General features: G+C 39.3%; 1 protein-coding gene across 4 annotated transcripts in view; it reads right to left on the bottom strand.

Annotated features, from left to right (window-relative positions):
* The window catches only part of ANKRD28 (ankyrin repeat domain 28), a 216046-nt gene that overhangs the window by 76739 nt on the left and 120415 nt on the right, over nucleotides 1-18892 (bottom strand). For all 4 annotated transcript variants that reach the window (XM_070377138.1, XM_070377133.1, XM_070377135.1 and 1 more), the window contains exon 3: nucleotides 2929-3007. In XM_070377138.1, coding sequence (XP_070233239.1) covers nucleotides 2929-3007 — 79 coding nt within the window. The remainder of the gene's footprint in view (nucleotides 1-2928; nucleotides 3008-18892) is intronic.

The following is an 18892-nucleotide window of genomic DNA, read 5'->3' as shown; positions in this document are numbered from 1 at the left end:
AGCTTTGTTCGTAGTGATGATTCCTAAGGCCCACCTGACTTCACATTCCAGGATGTCCAACTCTAGGTGAGTGGGAGTGATCACACCTTCGTGATTATCTAGGTCATGAAGATCTTTTTTGTACAGTTGTCGGTGTATTCTTGCCACCTCTTCTTAATATCTTCTGCTTCTGTTAGGTCCATACCATTTATGTCCTTTATTGAGCTCATCTTTGCATGAATGGGCTTTATTGAGCCCATCTCTGCAGTTGCCCAGTGGTGTCCAACTCTTTGCGACCCATGGACTGACTGTCCACGGGATTTTCCTGACAAGAATACTGGAGTGAGCTGTGATTGGCAAATTACTTTCACTTATTCTGCAGGATGTCTTTTCGTCTTGTTGGTTTCCTTTGCTATGCAGAAACTTTGAAGTTTGATGTAGTCTCACTTGTAACATCTGCTTTTGTTTCTTTTGTTATTGGTGTCAAATCTAAAATGTCATCACCAAGACTAAGGCCAAGGATCAGTCTTACCGTCTATGTATTCTTCTACGAGTATGATTCTTATGCTCAAGTCTTTAACCCATTTTAAGTTGATTTTTGTGTATAGTGTAAGACAGTTGTCCAGTTTTCCCAAAACCATTTACTGAAGAGATGGTCCTTTCCTCACTATATATCCTTGCTTCTTTGTCATAAACTAATTGACCATGATTCGCACAAGTTTATTTTTGGGCTCTTTTTGTTCCGCTGATCAGTGTGCCTCCTTTTATGTCAATACTATGCTGTTTTGATCACTACAGCTCTGATCCTCTTACAACTACACAAGGCGTTACCAAAGAACTCAGTGTTGACAGTTCTATGGTTACTCGACACGTGAAGCAAACTGGAAAGGTGAAAAAGCTCAATAAATGGGTGCCTCATGAGCTGACCAAAAACAAAAAAAATTGTCATTTTGAAGTGTCGTCTTCTTTTACTCTTTGCAACAACAATGAGCCACCTCTCGATCAGATTATTTTGTGTGACAAAAAGTGGATTTTAAACAATGAAAACCAGTGTTCATAGTTGGACCAAGAAGCTCCAAAGCACTCCCCAAAGCCAAATTTGCACCAAAAAAGGTCATGGTCACTGTTTGGTTGTCTGTTACCCATCCACTACAGCTTTCTGAATCCTGACAAAACCGTTACATCTGCAAAGTATGCTCAACAAATCAATGAGATGCACTGAAGACTGAAACGCCTGCAGTAGATACCGGTCAATGGAAAGGGCCCAATTCTTTTCCACAACAACGCCTGACCGCCTGTTGCACAACCAACATTTCACAAGTTGAACTGGGCTAAAAAGTCCTGCTGCATCTGCCATATTCACCTGACACTTCTTGCCAACCGACTACCATTTCCTGAAGCATCTCAATAACTTTTTGCAAGGAAAATCCTTCCACGACCAGCTGGAGGCAGAAAATGCTTTCCAAGAGTTTGTCAAATCCTGAAGCACAGATTTTTATGCTATAGAAATACACAAACTTATTTCTCATTGGCAAAAATGTGCTGATTATAATGGTTCATATTTTGATTAATAAAGATGTGTTTGAGCCTAGTTATAATGATTTAAAATTCATGGTCTGAAAGCACAATTACGTTTGCACCAACCTAATATAACTCTATACACTCATGCAACTTGTTATAAAAACCACAGTAAAAAAAATTTATTAATTTATTATGGCAAAAATTCTGTTCAGGCTACTATTTAGTAGGATTTTCACTCAGAATGTCTCTTCAGTGCTCCTTCTCCCAAATATCAAAGGAATGATACTATCTCTCCAACTGCCTTATGCATATCTCTGTGCAATCTGACAATACAAGCTGAATTTGAACATAAGCATCCTTTCTCAATAAATATCAGATTATTGTAAAATAATCTTGGTACTACAAAAATATTTCTAAGCTCTCTTTGATCACCTATTTTAGGTTTGCAAGAAGTCTGACTGCCATAGGAGCTATTCTATAGGAGACTGTTATACCATTTCTTCATATATAAGGTTTTGAACAGTTTAGAAGTTAAAAATAAAGTACAATTTCCTAAAATAAATTTTACAGGCCCTCAAAAAGAATTAGATATATGATATTTAAAGACATAAATCTTGCTGCCATCATTTTCAAAATATACCTACTATCATATAATTTCTTATCCCTCCAATGCTAGACTAGCTCCAAGCTACCATCACCTCCTCCTCGAAGAACTGTAATCAGCTTCTAGTAACTCTGTGGTCAATGAGGCCTTGTATGACTACTTTGTGTAACACCCAACCCTATATAATGCTTATCCCACTCTATCATAGCTGTCCCTCATCATTCGCACGGAAACTGGTTGGAAGACTCCCTGTGGATATCAAAATTCACAGATTCTCAGTTCTTACGTAAAATGTTATAGTATCTGCATATAACCTATACATGTGCTTCTGAATATTTCTCTCTAGATTACTTATAATACCTAATACACTATATAAATAGCAGTAAATAGAATACAATGCTATGTAAATAGCTGCCACTGAATGGTAAATTCAAATTCCCCCCCCCTTGAACACTCTGGAATATTTTCAATCTATTTTTCACCTATGGTTGGTTCAATCCATGAATACAGAACCCATGAATACAGAGGGCTGACCTCATTCTGATCTATTTTTTCATTTTCCCATAGCATTTATCTCATTTTACATGCTGTAAAGTTTACTTGTATCTGTAGCCTGTTTTTCTTCAGTTATATGCTCCACAAAGGAGGTGACTTGTTTTCCAATGTACTCAGTACCAGAAGACTACCTGGGACATGTTATGAGATCATTACTTCTAGGATAAACAAGTTTCAGGTTGTCTAACAAATATGAGGAAATAGTGAGGTTTAATAAATATTAATGACAAAAATATACATGATGTGCTCTTACACAGAGCTGACCATACCAGATAAAATAAGCAATTCAATGATTTCTGCATCTCCAAGATAGGCAGCAGCATGCAGTGGAGTTCTCTTTTCATTGTCCTGTGATAAGAAGGAAAGGTGGAACATAAATTTTAATATAAAGTTAATTTTAATATACTTTAAATGAAGAAAACCCACTATAAACTAGCTTACTACTTCCACAACTCTAGTATGCAAGTCCCATTAACAGAGTATTTCTTTGCTAGGAGAAGAAAAGCCTAAAAAATATATTTTGGCTTTAAAAGAATAGTATAAAATACAGTAAAGAATAAAAGATAAATCTAAGATGACAAAGCAATAGCTTCTTAGACTTTCTTTGAATAAAGATTTACATTGCTAAAATATACAGGAAAATTTCCTTTACTTCACACTACTTGCCCACCTACCCCAAAAATATTTCCACAATTTCACACAGTTTATAAAACAAACCCTAACAAACCAAAAAGGCTGCTTATCAAAATGTTCCTCACCAGGGAACATTTCAAATGTTTCCATAGAACTACAGTGGCAAAAGTAGAAAATATCTCTGGGGATCTGAAATTATCTCTTAAAATAATCTTAAGGTTTTTCTTAAAGTTCCTGCCAATTTTGGTTTTGGCTCTAAAATATATTCCTATCCTATACATAGTCTTCCAACCTTCCTCTAGAAACGGAAGCTATATCTAAGCGCACGGCTATGTACACGTCTTGCCTCAACAATAAGGTCCTCCAGTTTGAGAAGCAGGATCTTAGAGTAACGTCACATTTACAGATTCAGTTCAAAGTATACCTCATCTAAAGTTTCAACAGTGTTGCTGAAGTCACTGCATCTGAGAAAGCTATTCATTTACAAATATTTATTTTGAAATTTACAACCAAATGTTTAGATACTGGTTTTTTGAGCCAGACTGTTAGTTTTTTTCCATTATCCGTTTCCCTCTTTGCCCAGAGGAATAAAGTTTTACCTGGTTATTGACCCACCCAGCAAGAGAACAGACTCCTAGCATGCCTTGAAGCATTGTTACTTAGTGTGGACAGATCAAGTGTGGGAGGAAGGAACGGCACAACTTTGACAACTTCAGCCTAAAAGAAACTACTCCAGAGCCAAGACTAACATTTCCCACCTCCCTCACACTGAATAGCACGTGTCAAACTGTGCCAGCTTTGACCATGCAGAGGTAGGCTAATATCCTACAAGACTTAAGCAAAACATACTGAATGATCTTGTAGAGCAAAGCTGCCCCAACAACACACAGTTGAACCACTGACTTCTAGACTATTAAGAGAAATAAAATTCTTAAATAGGTATCATGGACATCCCTGGCAGTCCAGTGGTTGGCAGTCCGCCTGCCAGTGCAGGGGACATGGGTTTGACCCCTGGTCTGGGAAGATCCCACATGCCAAGGGACACCTAAGCCTGTGTGCCACAACTCCTGAGCCCGTGCTCCACAATAAGAGAAGTCACAGCAACGCAGAAGCCCCAGCACCGCAGTTAAGAGTGCAGCCGCCACGCACTGCAACTAGAGAAAACCCACGCGGCGGCAACAAAGACCCAGTGCGGCCACACATGAGTAAGTAAGTAAATAACAATCATAAAATGGGTATTTTTGGGGGGGTCTTGTATTATGATATTGTAACTTTCAAGACTAAAAAAATGAAAAATTTCACATCACAATAATCTTCCAGTTTGGCAATACTCCAATTATACTAAGAAAAGATTGTTATGCCAAATGGGAATAAATTAGGGGAAAAAACTGCTAATCAAAACAGGGGTTAAAAATATTCACAGGCAATTCTAAAAAGGTTTAGATGTATTTATATAAAATTATTAGAAAATATGTATAATACATAATTATAACTGGCCCAATATACATTTCTTCATATAATGTTAATATATTTGTGTCCTTAAAATAGTAACAGGTGATAAAAAAAAAGAGGTTGATATAGTAGTTGTTACTGTTTTTTTATAAGCTAAGAGTTCTTGTCTCTCTAAAGCCCAGTTAATTTCCACAAGATCGTATTTTTTCTTCCAATACATACCCCATTAAACAAATGGTTTGCATAGCAATTATCGGACAAATAGTCATTGAAAAAGCTAACACAGAAGCACTAAAATATAAGGCTTTATTCAAAGCTGAGTCCTAAACTTAATCACTTCAATAAAAGGATCCTTGGCTGAAGGCTTTTCAGTGTTAATCACTAACACATCAAACTTCCCTATGGTATTTGGTGGTCAATGGTTTAGTCGCTAAGTCGTGTCCAACTCTTGAAACACCGTGGACTGTAATCTTCCAGGCTCCTCTGTCCATGGGGATTCTCCAGGCAAGAATACTGGAGTGATCTGCCATTTCCTTCTCTACCCTATGGTATCCCTGGGTCAGGAAGATCCCCTGGAGAAGGAAATGGCAACGTACTCCAGTACTCTTCCCTGGAAAATCCCATGGATGGAGAAGCCTGGTAGGCTATAGTCCATGGGGTCACAAAGAGTCGGACACGACTGAGCGACTTCACCTTCTTTCCTTCTTTAAACCCACTCAAACTGAGGAAAACATCTCCTCCACAGTATAAACCACATACACAGCACTCACAGAACACATACACACTCACATTTATGTGTGAGAGATGTATGGAATTCTATGACTCAATGCCTTGAATCCTATTAACGTATTTTATGACTATGAATGTTTTTTCCCTTTGATCTGTAGAGAGGAAAAACTAAGGAACAAATTGATTAATTTTAAAAGAAAAAAATTTTACCTATCAAATTTAGCTGCAGTTAAATACTGAAAATGATACAATAAAACACTTAAGTTCCTTTTAACAAAATTTATTAGAATGAAAAAATCCTCTTACACACGCTGAATTTCACTTCAAGGATTTTTTTTTTTTAGATAAAGATACTACTATGTGTGAGAAAAACTTTAAGTATATTTACTGACCATAGTTGGAAGCAAAATGCTGAAACAATTTAAATGCCCATCAACAAGCAAACGGTTATTAAAAAATTATGAAATGCAAGCAGTTCTTAACCAACCTTCATTTAACTGACTCCGGTTAATCAACATTCTGTTTCCTGAGTAAAACTAAGGGTGACTTTGGCACAGCATGTGTTCTGAGTATCAGACCACGGCAGCCGGCCCTGCACATGCACCCCTATCACTGGGTGTGTGCACCAAGGGGAGAGAGGTGTGCTAACACACCTGCTTGCGCCAACTGCACCTGCAATCACACGTGCGATTTGTTTACATATTATTTAAACCGAGAAACAGGAGTGAAGCAAAAGCAAATTGTCTGTATGATCACTAGGTTAAATACTATATTAAGACTCAATACAAGCTACCAAAAAAAGTACTGTTGAACTGGGTGCAGCCAAGACAACTGATGCACTAAGGCAGTTAATATATGCAGAGCTTGTCTTGGGTATCTAAATTCTTACATCACTTTAAGAAACCCCAAATGGAAATTAGAGCTAACACCCTGGGGCAATGGTCTATGCAAGGAAAGTAACACTGAACTCCTGTTAGTGGACTCCACATTGTCAACCAAAAGCCTTACCCCAATTTTTAAAAACCAGCTGGAATATTACACATTATTACAGTAAAATGATTAAAGATCATTTAAAATGCTTCCTTCTGTCAGACTTTGATTAGCTTATCAACTACCAGTTGTGCACATTTTTAGATTAGAGTCTTGGAGCTGTATATCCATGGAATGAAACACTACGTCCAATTCCAAAGTGTGTGGGTTTTCCCCACACATCCACACAACGTCCCAAGGCTAGCTAGCTCTCCTACAACTTAACACGATTCTGACACTACCCGCCAGGGGACAGCATCGCCACAGGCTAAGGACTCAGTGCTACAAGAGGGGTTCCCCGCCCCACCACAGAGGTCAACAGCAAGTTCAGGTTGTTATCAGACCGCTGACTGGCTACAAACCCAGGTTCCCCTGACCTCCTTGGCTGTGACTAACTGCTAGAGCTGCTGACAAGACTTAGAAAAGCAGTTTGCTAACTAGATTACCAGGTTATTACACAAGATGCTGGAGGATATGAATTACAACAGTCAGATGAAGAGAAACACAGGACAAGATCCTAAACAAAGGAGATTCCATCCTCAGAGTCTGGGGCCTGGCCCAGTGGCACGTTTAAGCATTTCTGGTTCACCAGCCTGGAAACTCTCTGAACCCCTCACCTTGTGGGTTTATGAGTTCCCACTGACTGCTGGCAACTGAACTCAATTTCCAGCCGTTCTCAGAGATCACAGGGTGAGACTAAAAGTTCCGATCACGTGGTTGGCTCCACAGGCAAGGACCCCTTTCCAAAAGTCGTCTCATTAACATAAGGCACCACGGTTTTCCTCCTAGGAAATGTCAAAGTTTTTTCTGTGCTAGAAATAGAGACTAAGACTAAATATATATATTTCCTATTATAAACCATAATATTACACTATGCTTTCAATTTAAAATAACAAGCAGACCCCAGTGCTCCTTATTAATGGAACATCTCTAAAGCGAAGTGTTAAATGAAAAATGCAGCCTAGCAACAATTGTGTTAAAGGTTCTACACACTCCTAGACTTGAATATGCATAAAACATCCTTCAAGGATACTCAAGGATATCCTGTATATTTAAGATACAGTGACTGCCTCTAGGTGAAGATCACTGACACACGAGAGTTTGAGGGTGAGAGAGTTACTTCTCACCATCTGTGGCCTTTGGTACTGCCTGGAGTTACTACCATGTACATGTTTCAAATAGTAAAATAAAAAATTAAAAATAACATTTCAATCAGCTGAAAAGCATTTCAATAACTTCCCATACCAGGCATTTTTACAAGTCCAAGTGCCCATTAAAAAAAATGTTTCTTACATGATCAGTTTTTAAAGAAACCATACCTCCATGTTGTATTTCAAACAAACTTAACTAGAATTATTAAACACACAAAACAGACGCAAATAAAAAATTTAACTCATTTGATCACAAAGCTTTTTGATTATATCCACTGAAGTAAACACATTTTTCTTGTAGTTCTCATGTGGTGCTCTGAAAAGATATTTTGTGCATATGATCAGGACTACAAAAATTATTTACCCTCCCTCAATAAAAGCAAAACAAAAAATAGCTTTAGCTCTTACAAGTGATTATCCCGAAGATGAAAAAAGGACACACATTAATGGAGACTAGTGACTACTAACCACTTAAAGCTGATAGTGTTAGTTGCTCAGCTGTGTGACTCTCTGCAGCCCCATGGACTGTAGCCCACCAGGCTCCTCCGTCCATGGGATTTCCCAAGCAAGAGTACTGGAGTGAGTTGCCACTCCCTTCTCCAGGGGATCTTCCCTACCCAGGGATCAAACCCGGGTCTCCCACATTGCAGGCAGAGTCTTTAGCGTCTCAGCCACCAGGCGAGCCCCATAGGCAAATGCTGTGCCGGTGCAGTGCGTACCAGTGACTGGACAATGAGGACATTACTTTGTGGTGGTACAACAGTTCTCCATCTTGAACCTGTGGGTGGTTATACAAATCTACACATATGGCAAAATGTCCCAGAATTATACACGAAGACATTAGTACTACTCCGTTCCTCCTCCCCCCAAATGGGTGCATGCAAAAACTGCTGAAACCCAAGAAAGATGTGCTGTCTAATTGAGCTGTACTGTGCCAGTATCAACTTCCTGCTTTGGGGGTTTCCCTGGCAGTCCAGTGGTTAAGACTCCATGCTTCCAATGCAGGGGGCACGGGTTCGATCCTTGGTTGGGGCACTGAGCTCCCACATGCTGTAGTGCAGCCAAAAAAAAAAAAAAACCCTAAACTTCCTGCTTCTGATAATGCACTGTAAGTAACAGGTCATCATAGGAGGAATCTGAAAGATGGAAACACAAAACCCTCTCTGTACCATTTTTTAAAATTCTGGAGTGTCCATAAATAATTTCTCCAAAATAAGGTTTTTAAAAAGTGTTCAGAAACATCCTGAATTATACTTTAGTTTTTATGCTGTTTTATGGTGAACTCTGAAATGCTCACCAAAACACAGGCAAGCAAGGTTAACAACTTGTGAGAAAGAAGGGAATCCATGGTGCATCTCAGCACAGGCCAGGAAACGGGTGAGATCCACTAGGAAGTGCCTTACGTTAAACCTGGGAACTCAAACTGCACCTCTACGTTCTCAACATTTTCTGTGGAAGTTTTAACTTAAAGCAGATCTGGGGACCTGGCTGGAATAGGAGGAAATGTTTATGTGAGTAGTCAGTCGTATCCAACTCTTGGCGACCCCAGGGACTATATAAAAATAGGTAAGTGAAAGACAGAAATGATAAACTGAGAGACAGCACATCTGTATAAGGAGAAATAGAGAGTCTAAGAATTCACCTATTGATACGGATTCAACTACATCCTCCGCAGCAGTGACTCAAATCCGTAATTCTGCCCTGCTCCAGGTGCTGAAGCTTTCGTGTATATTAGCTGAAACCAGGAAGGACAGTAGCACTAGCATCACACAGCTTGCTTTATATGCTGGGACCGCTCTAAGCATTTTACCTCAGCAGGTTAAGAAAATGAATACCGAATAGGAAATCAAGTCACAGAAAAAAAGTTTAAGGAATTTACTCATCTGGAATTGGCAGAATCAGGACAGAAGCACCGGCAGTTGGGCTCCAGGGTGCATGCTGTTAACTTATTCGACCCAATGGACCCTAGCCCACCAGGCTCCTCTGTCCACAGCATTTCCCAGGCAAGAATACTAGAGCGGGTTTGCCATGCCTTTCTCAGGGGATCTTCCCAACCCAGGGATCGAACCTGTATCTCTTATGTCTCCTGCATTGATAGGCAGGTTCTTTACCACCAGCACCACCTGAGAATCTCAATTTACTATACACACTCTATAAGGCTCCATTGTACACTGAACCATTGTTTGTTTAAAACTAACCACTCTCCCTCAAAACCTGTGGCCTGACTTCACTTTTTCTTATCAAACTTCTTATAATTTTCTAAGTAGTTTTCTTTTCTCTGTTTTCCATTTACTTTCCTCTAATGGTTACTTTCTTGGCTGCCACTTATCATTTTTACTTTTATTTCTACTATTATCAGACTGAAACTTTGTTAAAAAATCTGGGTGTCAGCTTCTGGTCCACGTAACTCAGCTGGAGTTACCCAGGAAGGAGTCAAATCTACTCTTTGTCTTCACCTCTTCATAAAGTAAGTTACGATAGCTGGTTGTCCTCAAGACCCTGCACTCGAAGAAGTGGTTAACCTCTGCCTTGGGGATATAGTTTTATAGGGCGCTGGTGGATGTCTAAGATGCTTCAAATAAGAGAACCCTAGTTTTTTTCAGTATGGAAGTGACACTCTGTACACTTAAGAACCATCTGGAAGAATCCTCAGGTTGCGTTTTTAATTTTTATTTTTATGTGCCAGCAGATCAAAGTTGGAAGGCAATTTCACATTCACTAAATCATTAGCTCAATCACCTTTAGTGGCACCAATCATCTCCACTCTCCCTCCTTAACCTGATGTTTGAAAGCACTAACCTATCGCTGAAACCAGTTGCTGTTCAGCCGCTCAGTCATCTCCAACTCTTTGCGACTCCATGGACTACAGCATGCCAGGCTTACATCCTTCACCATCTCCCGGAGCTTGCTCAAACTCACGTCCATTGAGTCGGTGATGCCATCCAACCATCTCATCTGTCGTCCCCTTCTCCTCCTGCCTTCAATCTTTCCCAGGGTCAGGGTCTTGTCCAATGAGTCAGCTCTTCCCATCAGGTGGCCAAAGTATTGGAGCTTCAGGTTCAGCATCAGTCCTTCCAATGAATATTCAGGGTTGATTTCCTTCAGGATGGACTGGTTTGATGTCTTTGCAGTCCAAGGGACTCTCAAGAGTTTTCTCTAGCACCACAGTTCAGAAGCATCAATTCTTTAGCACTCAGCCTTCTTCATGGTCCAACTCTCACATCCATATGTGACTACTGGAAAAACCACAGCTTTGACTATACGGACCTTTGTCAGCAAAGTAATGTCTCTGCTTTTTAATATGCTGCCTATTGAAACCAGTTAATCTCTACTAATAGAAAGAACAGTGGCACATTTTCATCTTTCACCTTTGTTTCCTTTACCAAGAATGCATTTTGCCTGCCCAAATCCTTCCTACTCTTTATGGCCCAGTTCAAATTTCATCTCCGTTACAGTCTTCAGGACCATGTCAATTCACTGGGATCGTTCTACCCTGTGCTTCTATTACGACATTATCATTTGTACTATTCAGGTGGCATTCTTGTTATTGCTCAACTCTGGTTTATGTCATGGTTTCATAATTAGGTAATAAGTATCTGGAGGAAGCAAACTATCTAATTTTATACCCACAGCACCTGGCTGAAAGTTACATACCCCACAGGCACTAGAGAGGTTTAAACAAATTAAAATGTTAATGAAGAAAATTCACCATGAATCAATGATACACTAATGTAATGCAGCTTGTAAGAGACATGTATATCGACTTTTGGGGTCCTAGAACACAGTGCATTCTAGAAGAGCCTCTGACAGACAACTACCCAGATCTCTGGGAACACACAACTATAAAAATGAGTTAACAACTAGTTCTATAATGTTTGTTATGATTCTCTTCCAAGGAATACTTTGAGAACCTCTGTGGAACCTTTAAGTTTCAGATTACAACATGAAAAATCATCTGCATTTAGCAGAACGATGGAACTTTAAGTAAAAAGTATTTTCGACTAGTAGATGGTCTATGTTTCTCTCACTATTCCTAACAGCTACTGTTTACTGAACACATACCTTAGATGGCATTACTGGGTGCAAGGGAAAGAAATCTAAATTGAATCTGTTTAGGTAAAACGGATCTATCAGAAGGATGCCGGAATACCTCATGGAGCTGAGCACCAAACAACTACAGTTTTGGTAAGGAAGGCACATGGCAAGGCCACAGGGGAGCATGAAACATTCAGGACTCTTGTCTTTTTCTGTTTTTTCAGCATCAGCTTCTTTCCTTTGCCTTTACCAACAACACCTTCCCTCACATTAGGAAATAACACCAATAGAGATCCTGGGGTTTCCTTTGAAAAATTCAGCAGACCCAAGAGAAGTCTTTAATTTTAAACCTCAGAATAGTATTCTGATAGACTCCACTTTGGCAGGTTGCTTACCTGTATACCAACAGAGTGCAGTAACCATGTGGGACGACAAGCTTTTCAGAAAAGGAGTGCAACCCACGGATCTTTATTTTGTGGCAGGCACTGCATAAGGCATTTCACATATCTGCTTTACTTTGCAAAATGATTGTACGGTTTAGCCTGCATTATTCTTAAGAATATGCCTGCTTTTAAACCTAGGCTCTTCACCAAAACACTGTTAACAACAGACCAATTAAAAGTATTTATCAAAGTTTGGTAAGCTGTGGATTCTCCTGTGAATTGTGAAAAAAGCAAAACAGCTACAAGTACACGGCTTAGCTCCCTGGGCTGGAGGCTGACCTGCCCCACACCTGGGGACAGTGAAATCTCGCTTATTCCTTCTACACACAGAGCAGAACTATCATTGGCCTATAAACAATGTCCCTCTAATATTCTCTTTCTATATTCACACAGAAAGGAAAAGGAATGGCTAAAGGAATAACTGGGCAGGCCATTTCTCCTTCCATTTCTTTAGAAAAGTGCGCTAGCCAGAAATCCAGGATTGCATATACATTTGACCCTTGGACAGCATGGGTTTGAACTGTGTGGGTCCATATATAAGCCAGGTTTTTTCAATAAATATATTAGGAAAAATGCTGGAGATCTATGACAATTTGGAAGACTTACAAGTGAACTATGTAGTCTACATATACTGAAAAAACTAAGAAAAAGCTAGGTATCATGAAGGCATAAAATACATGTAGATACTAGTCTATCCTTACTTAGGCATAAGGTGAGTGATATTTAATATATTTATGTTAGTTTTTCTACCACTGAACCACCCATGCTTTAACTTTGCTTTCAAAGGCTTATATTACTATATGGTATTCCCTCCTTCTCCTGCTCCCCCATCTTGTAATTGGAGAGACTGTGTTACCAGCCTATCAATAACACAAATAAGTTGTTTTTGTACAGGCTAGGCTTCTGAGAAACAATTGATTACACCAGGCTACCACAGAGCAATCATATTGTTGCTGCTTCAATATCACTGCATGAATTGTTGTACTTGTAAATAAACACGAGTTTCTTTTTCATATTTTCTATTTTGTAGCAATACATATAACATCTAGTGATTTGTTTCATTATAAGACAATATTGATGGGGGTGGTGAGAGAGATGATTCATCTTATAAACAGATGATGCAGACTTACAGTACTGATAAATGCAGTTAAGTACTGTAAATGTATTTCCTCTTCCTAAAATTTTCTTAATAACATTCCTTTTTTCTAGTTTAAGAATATAGTGCATGCATGGTCAGTCATGTCTGACTCTTCGCACCCCCTACTCTGAGTAGCCCACCCGGCTCCTCTGTCCATGGGATTTTCAAGGCAAGAATAGTAGAATGGGTTGCCATTTCCTTCTCCAGGGGATCTTCCTGACCCAGGGATCAAACCCACATCTCTTGAGTCTCTTGCATTAATAGGTGGATTCTTTACCACTGAGCCACTTGGGAAGCCCATAAAATACAAATAACATACCTTATCTGTTAATCAATTGTTTATGTTATTGGTAAGGCATCTAGTCAACAGTAACCTATTAGTAATAATTTTAGGTGAGTCAAAAATCATACATGAATTTTCAGCTGCACCTGCTGGTTGCAGGGTAGAGGTTCAGTTCAGTTCAGTCACTCAGTCGTGTCCGACTCTTTGTGACCCCATGAATCACAGCACACCAGGCCTCCCTGTCCATCACCAACTCCCAGAGTTCACTCAGACTCATGTCCATCGAGTCAGTGATGCCATCCAGCCATCTCATCCTCTGTTGTCCCCTTCTCCTCCTGCTCCCAATCCCTCCCAGCATCAGTCTTTTCCAATGAGTCAACTCTTCCCATGAGGTGGCCAAAGTACTGGAGTTTCAGCTTCAGCATCATTCCCTCCAAAGAAATCCCAGGACTGATCTCCTTCAGAATGGACTGGTTGGATCTCCTTGCAGTCCAAGGGACTCTCAAGAGTCTTCTCCAACACCACAGTTCAAAAGCATCAATTCTTCAGCGCTCAGCCTTCTTCACAGTCCAACTCTCACATCCATACATGACCACTGGAAAAACCATAGCCTTGACTAGTCGGACCTTTGTTGGCAAAGTAATGTCTCTGCTTTTGAATATGCTATCTAGGTTGGTCATAACTTTCCTTCCAAGGAGTAAGCGTCTTTTAATTTCATGGCTGCAGTCACCATCTGCAGTGATTTGGGAGCCCAGAAAAATAAAGTCTGACACTGTTTCCACTGTTTCCCCATCTATTTGCCATGAAGTAATGGGACCGGATGCCATGATCTTCGTTTTCTGAATGTTGAGCTTTATGCCAACTTTTTCACTCTCCACTTTCACTTTCATCAAGAGGCTTTTTAGTTCCTCTTCACTTTCTGCCATAAGGGTGGTGTCATCTGCATATCTGAGGTTATTGATATTTCTCCCAGCAATCTTGATTCCAGCTTGTGCTTCTTCCAGTCCAGTGTTTCTCATGATGTACTCTGCATAGAAGTTAAATAAGCAGGGTGACAATATAAAGCCTTGATGGACTCTTTTTCCCTGTTTGGAACCAGTCTGTTGTTCCATGTCCAGTTCTAACTGTTGCTTCCTGACCTGCATACAGATTTCTCAAGAGGCAGGTCAGGTGGTCTGGTATTCCCATCTCTTTCAGAATTTTCCAGAGTTGATTGTGATCCACACAGTCAAAGGCTTTGGCATAATCAATATAGCAGAAATAGATGTTTCTCTGGAACTCTCTTGCTTTTTCGATGATCCAGCGGAAGTTGGCTTTGATGTCTGGGTAGAGGTGGGTGTCCTTTATTCCCATGCTGTTCAAGGATCAACTGCATTTAAGTACCAGGGATAGTACCTAGGTATGAATGTCTATACTCCCACACTTCCGAAAACACTTAACAAGAAAATATATACCCAACAGTTTAACAATGAATACACAGTAAGTCAGCTATATTAAAAATAACATAATTACCTAGTTGTGCTGCTTAAACTAAAACACAAAACCAAAAACAATTCATCTCAAATAATGTACCTTAAACACAGCAACAGATGCTTTACAAACCCTAATCTCAGTAAAATAAATGCAAGCCAAACTTTAAAAACTTCAGAGCAGTAAAATGGATGCTCAATAAATATCTACTGGCTTGAATTTATCAAACTCACAGGCAAATCTCATAAGACAGATAAAAATTAAAGTCAATGAGTAGCATAACTCAAAGCTGAAAGGAACCTGAAATGTTTAGCTTTTGACAGTAACAGTCATTCTGGATAATAGAGACAAGGAGATTTTACCTAACTTTCAATCATCCTTGTAAAGGTCACAGTTATAAAAATATTCTAGGGAAGCTGGGGAAGGGGGAAAAGAAGGCAAAGAAGAGGGTGAAAGTTATTTTCTTGGTTTAACATGTTATTAATGAGATTCTGAAAACAGCACCATCTTTTAGGACAGAAAATGTTTACAGTTCTTTATTTGTATCCTCTTATTTTTCAAGTACAGAAAAACACCAATTAAAAATGGTTTTAAAACAAAAAGATCTCCTCTCAGAAGGGCAGGGACAACACCGGTTGACTCAGTAGCTCAATGACATCAATGAGGTCTCTCTCAGAAATCCTACCTGTCCACTTTGCTGCCAACCACAACTACATGTTCCAACCACAGTGTAAAGGCTCATCTCAAGCTGGTCCACCTCAGACAACACCCAGCAACCATCCAGTAGCAGAAGTCCTCTACTCCCTGTGTGTCCACTGTGATTAGTCAGTCAGTGAAATTTCAAAAGCAGTTTTAGGTTTTAAACACATCAATATATGACATCACTCAAAGTCAGAACCTTAGGGTTCACTCTTGATGCTATAAATTCTATGCATTTGGACAAATGTTTAATGGTACTTATGTATCTATCATTATGGTATCAGAGCATTTTCACTGCCCTAGAAATCCCATGTGCCCTGCCTATTCATTCCCACCCCTAGCAACCCCTCATGTTTATACTGTCTCCACAGTTTTAACTTTTCCAGAAAGTCATACAGTTGGAATCATACAGTATGTAGCCTTTCAGACTGGTTTCTTCCATTAAGTATAGTATATGCATTTAAGGTTTCTTCATGTCTTTTCATGGCTTGAGAGCTCATTTGTTTTTAGTTCTGAATAATCTATTATTTATGCACTTACCGATTGAAGGACATCTTTGTTGTCATTGTTGTTCAGTCACTCAGTCGTGTCCGACTCTGTGATTCCGTGGACTGTAGCACACCAGGACTCCCTGTGCTTTACCACCTCCCAGAGTTTGCTCAAACTCATGTCCATTGGGTTGGTGATGCCATTTAACCATCTTGTCCTCTTATCACCCCTTCTCCTCCTGCCTTCAATCTTGCCCAGCATCAAGGTCTTGTACAATGACTTGGCTCTTCACATCAGGTGGCCAAAGTATTGGAGTTTCAGTTTCAGCACCAGTCCTTCCAATCAATGTTCAGGACTGATTTCCTTTAGGATTGACTGGTTTGATCTCCTTGTTGTCTAAGGGACTCTGAAGAGTCCTCTCCAACAGCACAGTTTAAAAGCATCAATTCTTCAGCCTTCAACCTTCTTTATGGTCCAACTCTCACATCCATACATGACTACTGGAAAAACCATAGCTTTGACTATGTGGAACTTTGTTGGCAAAGTAGCGTCTCTGCTTTCTAACACGCTAAGTTTGTCGCCGCTTTTTTCCCAAGGAGCAAGCGTCTTTTAATTTCATGACTGCAGTCACTGTTAGAAGTGATTTTGGAGCCCAAGAAAATAAAGTCTGTCACTGTTTCCATTATTTCCCCGTCTATTTGCCATGAAGTGATGGGACCAGATGCCTTGATCTCGATTTCTGAACGTTGAGTTTTAAGCCAGCCTTCTCACTCTCCTCTCACCCTCATCAAGAGGCTCTTTAGTTCCCTTCACTTTCTGCCAAAAGGTTAGTGTCATCTGCATAGCTGAGGTTATTGATATTTCTCCAGCAGTTTTGATTTCAGTCTGTGCTTCATCCAGCCCACTTGGATGCGTCCAAGTTTTACGTCTTCCTTCTCAATTTATATACCATTTATTTCCTTTCCCTTGTTATTTCCACATTAGCTAGAACTTTCAGGATGATGTTGAAAAGAAGTTGAAAAGGGCCAATCTTACTGGGAAAGGTTTGAGTTTCTCACCATTAGCTGTAGATTTTTTTGTCGACATTCTTTATCAAGTTGAGGTAGTTCCCCCATTATTCCTAAGCTTAAGGAGAGACTTTATCATGCAGGTGTTGGATTTTGTCAAACACTTTTTCTACACTACAGGTATGATTTTGTGATTTTCTTTTCTAGCCTGTTGATATGAGAGTTTACATGAATTAACTTTCAAAGGTTGAACCAGACTTGCATAGCTAGCATAAATCCCAATTGACCATGTTGTAGAATTCTTCTTACATAGTGTTGTATTTGATTCATTAACACTTTGTTGAGAAACTTTCACATCTTATGTTCATGAGAGATACTGGTCTGTAGTTTTCTTTTCTTATATTGTTTTTGTCTCATTTTCATATTAGGGTAATGCTGGCCTCAAAAAATGAGTTAGAAAATATTCCCTCTGCTTCTTGCCTTTGAGAGAGACTGTAGAGAACTGGTATAATTTCTTAAGTGTTTAGTAGAATTCATCAGTAAATCTGTCTGGGCCTGGTGCTATTTTAGAAGGTTATTAATTGTTGACTCAATTTTTTAATAGATATAACCTATTTGTACTGTCTGTTTCTTGTGAGAGTCTCAGCAAAAGAATTTTTTAAAGGATTTGTCTATTTCATCTAGGTTGTCCAATTTCCGGGCACGGAGTTGTTTGCTCCATTCCTTTATAATCCTTTTCAGGTCCACAGGTCCCACAGTGGCCGCCCTTCTTTCATTTCTGATATTAGTAATCCGTACCTCCTCTTTTTTCTTACCTGGTGGAGGCTTATCTATTTTGTCAATCTTTTTAAAGAACTAGCTTTTCTTTTCACTGAAAACAGAAAATCAATAGAGAAAAATCAATTTAGTTGACTTTTGCTCTATTTCTTCTGCTTTTTTTGGATTTAACTTGCTCTTCCTTTCCTAGTTTCCTAAAAGCTTAGATTACTAATCTTCTCTTCTAATATGTACATTCAATGGTGCAAGTTTCCAGAAAAATCAATGCTTTCATTGCATCCTCCAAATTTTAATAAGTTGTGCTTTCATTCTCAATACAAAACCTTTTATATTTCACTTGAGAGTTCTTCCACGGCCCATTGTTATTTAGAAGTTTGTTGCTTTAATCTGCATGTATTTGGGATTTTCCAGTTAACTTTCCGTTAGTGACTTCTAGTTTAATTCCATTTTGTTCTGAGAGCAGACATTATATAATTTCTATTCTTTTGAATTTGTTAAAGAAAGTGTGTTTTATGGCCTAGAATGTGCTCTATCATGGTAAATATTTCATGTGAACTTAGAAGAACGTATACTCTGAAGCTGCTGGATGAAGCAGTCTACAGATGTCAACTATATCCAGCTGTTTGCCAGTGCTATTGATTACGTCCTCACTCATTTTTTGCTATTTGATCTATTTCTGACAGAGGAGTGCTGGAGTCTCCATCTCTAACACCTGACTCATCTATTTTCCCCTGCAGTTCAATCAGTTTTTCTCTCACATAGTTTGATCTCTTTTCTTAGGTGCATACATATAAGGGTTGTTATGTCTTCCCAAAGAATGGACCCTTTTATCCCTATATAAGGCCCTTCTTTATCCCTGATAACAACCCCTGCTTTGAAGTATATTGTGTCTGAAATT

The sequence above is a fragment of the Bos mutus genome, chromosome 1 (genome assembly GCF_027580195.1).
Source record: "Bos mutus isolate GX-2022 chromosome 1, NWIPB_WYAK_1.1, whole genome shotgun sequence".
In the NCBI taxonomy this organism is placed as follows: domain Eukaryota; kingdom Metazoa; phylum Chordata; class Mammalia; order Artiodactyla; family Bovidae; genus Bos; species Bos mutus.
The sequence above is the reverse complement of the archived record's forward strand: the minus strand, read 5'-3'. Positions and strand labels throughout refer to the sequence as shown.